A 7972-nucleotide genomic window follows, 5' to 3' on the forward strand; every position below is an offset into this window, starting at 1 on the left:
GGAGAGGGGAGGCTCCGCCTGGGCGCCCAGAGCTGCCTGCCGCGGGGCTCCATGTGGAACCAACCAAGGGTGGCTCTCAGGACAGAATTCTTCAGACAAAACTGTTTCCCAACTTGCCGTCTTCCAGGGACAGACAGAAGGCAAAGGAAGTCTGTTTCCAGGAGGCATTTCTACATCCGATCAGGAATGGAAGCGCAAATCAAAACCACGGGCAGCCCGTCTCCTTAGAAACGCTGCTCAGAGCATGACATTCCGCGTGACGCGCGAGCAAGCACTCCACCTTGTGGGATCCGCCACCACATTGGCAGGACTAACATTGTTTTGCATAATGAGGGGAAATACCCAAACTTAATGCCGCCTCGGACATGCACACAGAGGTGTTCATGCTGATTTAAAGGTATGAGTGGGAGAGAAAGGACCGGCGCTGTATGCATCTAATTGGTGTTCTCTTGCACGAACCTCATTATATTTATTCAATATCTCACCTTACCATCCTTCTAATAAAGGTAAATGCCAAGCCCCAAGAGGCAAAGACAAACTCTGAACACCAGGCACAATGGACACCATCCCTCCGTTCCTTCGCACGTTCTGCCGCCTGGATTCTCGGTGTCGCCAGGGGCAGGCGCTGTGGAGCGAGGGCCTGTGCTCACAGCTTCAACGTCGGTGCCCGTGGTCTACTTCCTGTCGGACGGCAAAACACCCCCAATGCAAGGAGTTTTCTGTGATCAGTTTCCTTCAAACACCACAAGTGAAAGGGCAGCTGGGTGGCAGCTGGAAAAGCATAACTTGCATTTCCTCCAGTTCTCAATGGATCAAGGAGCCAGACCACTGGGCTGGGCCGCCTGCATGCACCTTCGCCTGGGTGTGCAGAGTACAGACCTGTACTTGGGTGGGAAGTTCCTCCCACCAATGAGACCACTCCCTGCTGCTCTAAGAAGTTGCTCTGCCCACAAAAATACTACGGAAGAGGCCACAGTAAAAGTCCCTGACAACTGGGCAGCTGGGTAACGTGCTTACGGCATCTTTTTTCTTCTTTTTTTCCCTCGGTGTTTGAGGTACAAACAGGGAATTGCGAATGCTGTGCTCTCCACAGAGCACAGACAGATCCTACCGAGGCTCCCTGACCACACGGTGTCTGTTTGTCTGTCTGTGGAGTGTGTTAAAGTCATCCTCTGGGTACATCCTGCACAAGTCACACCGCGGACACAGGTGACTAGTTCTATGCAACCAAAATTTTGATCCTTGGGCTACAGCTGTGAAGGAATGGCTGCCTGGAGCGTCCCCAGAGAATGTCACGAGGAAGCTGCCTGCCACGCTTTCAGAGGAAAGTGTGGCATTTCTCTAAGAGACCCTGTCAACCAGTTTGATTCTAAAAAATTCTTAGCTCTAAAAGGCCTGATTACAAACTTGCGATATTTTTTTTCTGGCTGAATAATGTTTCAAGGTTACTGAAAGAAGGGTTCTTATAAAAACGTGAACCATTGAAAAGACTGCAAAATCATCTATCTAGAAACTGGTGATCGGAGTACCAACAATATAAATCTTTTCATAAAAAAACAGTATAAAGTCATACCCTGTCTCGTTTCTACAAAACATGAATAGAAAGGCTGTAAAAATCCAGATTTTTAAAAATTTATTGCCGAAATGTTTGAATGCTGGTGATTTAGATCGTCAAATTTTCTTCATTTTCCTTAAAAAACTTCTGAAACTACAAAAGACACTGAACAGGGTCTCAACCAAAAAGAGAACAGGTAACATACGCTCATCAGAACCAGCCTCTGCTCTTCCCCAGCCCCCACGACAGTGGTTTTGGGAGAGAACCATCAGTCCGTCCTTCCCTGAAAAGCCTTTTTAAGTTCCCATGGGTGACTCCCTGCCGGCCCTTCAGGCCGAGGCCGGCCTGCTCACCAGCGGGCTCCTGGGTTTCTCTGCCGAGGCGATTCGGTTCAGTTTGCCAACCTCTGCCTGCCAGCCAGGTGGCTTCTTGGTGGTCACGTGACGCCGGGCGTGCTTGGTCAGGTGGTCGCTGCGCATGAAGCGCCGGTCGCACACGGGGCACGCGAACTTCTTCTCCCCGGTGTGCGTCCGGCGGTGGCGGGACAGTTCATCCGAGCGCGCGAACCTCTTATCGCAGCCATCCCAGCTGCAGCTGAACGGCTTCTCCCCTGGCGGCGAGAAAACACACATTACAGAAAACTAAGCGCTCAGCAGCTGTGTTGTTTTTATTTTTTAAAAAAATATATTTTTATTGATTTCAGAGAGGAAGGGAAAGGGAGAGAGAGAAAGAAACATCAATGATGAGAGAGAATCACTGATTGGCTGCCTCCTGTATGCCCCCTACTGGGGATCGAGCCTGCAACCTGGGCATGTGCCCTTCAGTCCACAGGCCGACGCTCTGTCCACTGAGCCAAACCAGCTAGGGCTGACCCATGTTGTTTTTAAATTTTGTTCCTCAAAATCTAGGACAGTTATACTGGTATCGGGTCACTCAGAAGTCAAGAAATCCTCCAAGCTGCATTCTTCCTGCCACACCTGAGCTGTAATGTGGCAGGGCCCAAGGATGTCCAATCTTTCAAAAGCTACGTTTAAATAAAAATAACTCTTCAACTGTTAGCTTGTGGTAAGGGGAAGGCTTTTTTCCTTAGTATTTTTTTAAAAACATTGATTTTTAGAGCCAGAACGGTTGTTCCACTCACTGATGCATTCATTGGTTGACTGCATGTGCCCTGACTGGGGATCAAACCGTGACCTCCTGGTTCATAGGTCGACGTCCAACCACTGAGCCACTCCGGACGGGCGACACCAAGAGTTTATATCCAGTCAGACAGTCAGTCAGTCAGTCAAGTACATAAGAAACTAAAACACGAAGAAAGTGTGGTGGACATACAGTACACCGCTCGGGTCAGGAAGGAATGAGATCAGGAAACACTTGTAAGAACGGCTTTGAGAAGGCCCTTCCCGGGTTTTCAGAGAGAAGAGCTGGGCAGAGGGTGGTGGGTGAAGGGCAGGATGTGGAGATGGGGAGGGAAGGTCAAGGGCAGGATGTGGAGCTGGGGAGAGAAGGTCAGGGCGGAGAGGCAGGTGCTTGGCGGGCCAGGCTCGGAGCCTGCACCTGAGCAATCAGCTGCCCGCCCGCAGAGTAGAAGCCTAGAGCTCCCTTTGCAACGCCCGCCAACTCCAGGCTGCTCCATGCTCCAGCAGGAGCTGCCCCCTCAGAGCTGCAGTGTGCCAGGGAGGGCCCTCTCCCTCCGCCCCCCCCCCACCCTGCCCATCTGCGCTGCTGTCCCACAGGCCAGCAGCAGACACGCCAGTGGGAGGGATTTCAGGGCCAGAGTTTATGGAGCAATCTTCGCTGCAGAACGGGTGTGTGTGTGTGTGTGTGTGTGTGTGTGTGTGGTGTGTGTGTGTGTGTGTGTGTGTCTGTCTGTGTGTGTGTGTCTGTCTGTCTGTGTGTGTGTGTGTCTGTCTGTGTGTCTGTCTGTGTGTGTGTGTGTGTGTCTGTCTGTGTGTGTGTGTGTGTACACCCTGAAAGGCGAGTTTAACAAGCCGACTGGACCCTGCAGAACAAGACAGAACACTGACCCAAAGAGCAGCATGCCCCGGACACCTGAGAGCCCACCCTCAGCGACCCAGGCAGAAACCCGCCCGGGGGCCTCACACCTGTTACAGCCCGGCAGCACCAGCCCCGAGTTACATAAATGTGAACTTAACGAATGCGTCAGGTTCAGTTTCTTAGTCACGGTCCACATTTCAAGGGCGTGTGGCTAGCGGCTCTCCTAATGGGCAGAGAAACTTTCCATCCTTGCAGAAAATTCTATTGAATGCAGCTAAGACATAAAGAGACCGCTAAGTCATTATACTTTCTGTGTGACTTCTGAATGAAAAACTACATATTCCCAAAAGAAAACTATTCTCCTTCACATTTCAAATATTCCAGAAGTTCACACTTTCCCACACACTGGAGAGACCTTGCCCCGCAGTAACCCTAAGTCACACTGATGTTTACTGAATGGGGGTGCAGTTTCCAACACGCAGAGAGAATGGCATGCCCACGGCCACGTGAAGAGAAAGGGGCCACATAAGCATCACCCTAAACACTAGCAAAGGGTCGCCGCCACAGGACGCCTACATTCTGTGCACGGGGTGAGCCAATGCCGTGTTCTAGGAACCCAGACAGGTTCCGACATGGATCCGCGCCTCCCTTGCCCACCTGCCTCGCACTTACCTGTGTGGGTGCGGAGGTGAGCCTTGAGGTGGGAACTTTTGAAGTAGGTTTTCCGGCAGCCTGGAAAGTTGCAAACATAGTTCCTCCTTCGGGAAAAGTCTGCCTGAGGGGCCCCGTTGTGACTGGTGGCGATGAACACGGGGGCCGGGGCCAGAGGCAACAACCTGGTGTTCCCCGCAGCCACGACACCTGCCGGGGAGCAGGAGGCGGGCTGGGGGAGCGCCCCCTGGGGCAGCACCAGCATCACAGCTCCCGGAGGCACAGGTGGTCCCATGAGCACCGGCTGGGGCCCTGGAGCAGCGTGGGGCAGAATGGGTGCGACAGTCCCGGCGGAGACGGGGGGAGGTGCCTTCAAAAATGCCGGCAACACGCCACTCTGTCCAGTCACAGGGACCATCTGGCAAAGGACGGGGGGGCTGGGGACGGGGACAGAAATGAGAGGCGCGGTGTTCCCGGGCAGGTTATTTTCACAGTTCTTTGGTGAGCAGGGTGGGACCGCAACCGGCCGACCTGCCAGCTGGCCTTGGTCGGGGGGGACCCGGTCGCCAGACTTCTTGGAGCAAGGCGGACGGGGCCCTGAGTTCACGGTGAGGGGAGTGTCTCTGGGGTGCGCGTCCCGCAAAGCTTCCGCGTGTCCCCGAAGCGGTGCTGCTCCTCCCCTGTGGTCTGGAGGCTGGGAGGCAGGAATGTGGCCGGGAGCAGGACTCCCCAGGGCGTGGTGGGTGGCACCGGCCACCACAGCCCTGCAGGGGGCGCCAGGGGCCGGCTGCAGCCACTCTGGCTTCAAACCTGGCAGGCTCCTCTCCTCCCTCCGGCTGAGGGCGCTGGCTGCCACCCGTGCTTTGGAATCAGGTGCTTGGGAAGGAACGAGTGTTCTCGCCAATGGCTCCATGAGGTCAGGGCTCTGAGGAGGAGTCATGCACTTGGGGGAGAAGAAAAGACTGTGTGGAAAAGGCTGCTTTGGTTACATTTTAAAAGGCATTTACTTTGACCAGGATGCTCCCGACGCCTTTAAAAAAACTGGTCTAAGCCTCTACTTTCTGGTCTCCCCCGCTTTCCTGACCTCCCAAACCTATCCCTGTGCTCGGGGTAATCAGTGCCGCTCCTGGGCCCGCACAGTGACGGAAACGAGCGATGGGAGCGTTAGGACTATGATGAGAAAACAAACTGACACTCAAGGGAGAGCTTTCCACAGTAACTTTGGATCCTCAGAAATGTTTCTGAAACCCCAGTGGTTCTCATTTGATACACACTCAGCCAGTGCCCGCGAGATGAGGCCAGGCAAACCCGTCAGAGCGATGATGCCCAGAGGCCACGCTCTAACCCAGTGGTTCTCAACCTTCCTAACGCCGAGACCCTTTAATACAGTTCCTCGTGCCCTAACCGGTTTGGCTCAGTGGATAGAGCGTCAGCCTGGGGACTGAAGGGTCCCAGGTTCGATTCCGGTCAAGGGCATGTACCTTGGTTGCGGGCACATCCCCAGTGGGGGGTGTGCAGGAGGCAGCTGATCGATGTTTCTCTCTCATTGATGTTTCTAACTCTCTATCCCTTTCCCTTCCTCTCTGTAAAAAATCAAAATAAAAATACAGTTCCTCGTGTTGTGGTGACCCCCAATTTCATTGTTACAAATTGAACATAATTAAAGCATAGCGATTAATCACAAAAACAATATGTAATTATAGATGTGTTTTCCGATGGTCTTAGGCGACCCCTGTGTAAGGGTCGTTTGACCCCCAAAGGGGTCGCGACCCACAGGTTGAGAACCGCTGCTCTAACCGGTGGCCTGCCTAAACCAAGCCTCTCTGTACCGCCCCAACAATTCCCGCTTGTCAGCCTTCCCGGGAAGAGCCCCACGCCAAGAGCTCTGAGGGGCTCCAGCAGCCAGGCCAGACTCTGCAGTCCTCGCTACGCACGCTCGGCCCTTCTCATCCCTCTCCAAGCGGTTCCCGCAGTCTCTCTCCAGCGCCAGCTTCCAGCCCAGGGCCATTAGGTGACCACTTTCACTTCCGTTAGTGACAGACAGCTCTCACCTCTCCAAGCTGAGGCGCGTTTCTCCCAGCAATGTCAGAGCCTCAGCAAGTTAAGGAAACAGAACACAGTGCCTGATGGCAGCCAACTCCCCCAAGTCAGAAGCTGGCTGCCACCTGGAGGCAGAGGCCAGTATTTCCACCCGCTAACTTAGGGTGTCTGGTGCCAACGCACGGGCTTTCCCCAGCCGCCACCCACTTACCCTGACCCTGGACTCGGTCATCTGGGGGAACCTGGTCCCCACCCTGCAATTGCCCAGGGAAATGAGTACGTTTTGCTTTCTCAAATCAACCTGTAGGTTTTGTGCTATGCACATTTTAGCCCTGTGGCTGCAAGCTGTGGTCGATCCATGGAAAAACATGTTTCCAAAAGACAAAACACAGCTTCGTCTCAGGCCCTCCACAGGGGAGGCCGTGCCCTTGCTTGCCAGCCTCCCAGGGACCCTGCCCACGCGTCCCGCAGCACATGTATTCCAGGCGCGCTGGCCACTGCACACACCTCTCCTCCCCCCGCCTCTTACCAGCGTCGACAAGGAATGGAGGTCCTTGGGCAGCTCGGGTGTGGCCTCGTCCACCAGCAGAGGGGCGGCGACATCCCCAGAGTCAGACACAGGCGTGAGGGGTCTCATCTTCCACAGGTCGCCTGCCCGGGGCCTCTGACCCCAGGAGCTCATGCACACAAGAGCCTCGACAGCTTCGATGTCATTCAGCTCCAAGAGGCTGCACGCAGACCGCTCGCTGTCATGCCGCTTCCTCTCCAGGATGGACTCGCAGATGTCCATGATGTCGACCTAAAGGCGGGCGACACAACGGCTTCTCAGCCCCGGGAAACACAGAGACAGGCGTGCGGACACGAGCACAGGAGCCTGTACTCACATGTCACACACGCACTCCACCCCACACACGCACGGCACTCCACACACGCACCGCACTCCGCACACAGCGCGTTCCGCTCTAGGGAGAGATGTCAACAGGACGCTCAGACAATTCTGCTTTCACGCCAACATTCTGATGACTGGGCGTGGCTGGCAAGCCCTTTCCACAGAAAACCCTGATTCTTAGAAAGGTTCTTGATATAAAGTTCATGCTCTTTGGTCACTGATTCATTAGACGTTAATCCCACAGGCGGGAGGAGGGGCACCGACTCCATCCAGCTCTCTGGTGGGCTGAGCTGGCAAAGCCATGGGGAGCGCTCCCTGCGGGTGCGTTTTGGGCAACGTTCAGAGCCTTCCCCCCGGCCCTGTCGAGCAGAACTTGGGGGGCCTATGAGTGTAAAGCCTGTTCCTGGTCTGGGGGACATGTCACACCTTCATGCCTCAAGGCTAGTGGGGGGGGGTGAGAGGAAGCATCTGTAAGGTCCCCCGCAAACAGGAGGCTGTCTTCCCAGGGTCGCACCCGCTCTTTCCAGCTGCAAGTAACTTCCAGGCGTCAAACCTCTGGTCCCGCTCAGATCACCCCTCCGGTTCCGCTCAGGTTCCCCCCTCCGGTCCTGCTCAGGTCCCGCTCAGATCCCCCCTCCGGTCCCGCTCAGGTCCCCGCAGGCACACCGCAAGGAGGCAGCTCTCCCGGGGCCTTGGACAATCTGGAGTCACAGACGTGACTTCGTGCGGGGAGGAAGCAGAAGGCGCAGAGCTCCCAGTCTCTCCGACCCTCGCGGTGCACGCGTGGCAACGACCCGGTGCCAGGACCAGCCAGCGACCTCCCGCAGCCCTGGGGGCGC

The 7972-nt window shown here is 55.2% G+C and overlaps 1 protein-coding gene across 1 annotated transcript; it reads right to left on the reverse strand.

The window, feature by feature from the left end:
- Nucleotides 1-124: 124 nt before the first annotated feature.
- KLF11 (Kruppel-like factor 11) lies at nucleotides 125-7550 on the reverse strand. Its single transcript, XM_005867236.2, has 3 exons — nucleotides 6774-7550; nucleotides 4226-5147; nucleotides 125-2165 (listed from the first exon to the last, which is right to left on the reverse strand). Exons 1-3 carry the CDS (start codon nucleotides 7032-7034, stop codon nucleotides 1885-1887), a joined length of 1464 nt encoding a protein of 487 aa, XP_005867298.1. The 5' UTR covers nucleotides 7035-7550; the 3' UTR covers nucleotides 125-1884.
- Between the last annotated feature and the right edge of the window lie 422 nt (nucleotides 7551-7972).

The sequence above is a fragment of the Myotis brandtii genome, unplaced genomic scaffold (genome assembly GCF_000412655.1).
Source record: "Myotis brandtii unplaced genomic scaffold, ASM41265v1 scaffold247, whole genome shotgun sequence".
In the NCBI taxonomy this organism is placed as follows: domain Eukaryota; kingdom Metazoa; phylum Chordata; class Mammalia; order Chiroptera; family Vespertilionidae; genus Myotis; species Myotis brandtii.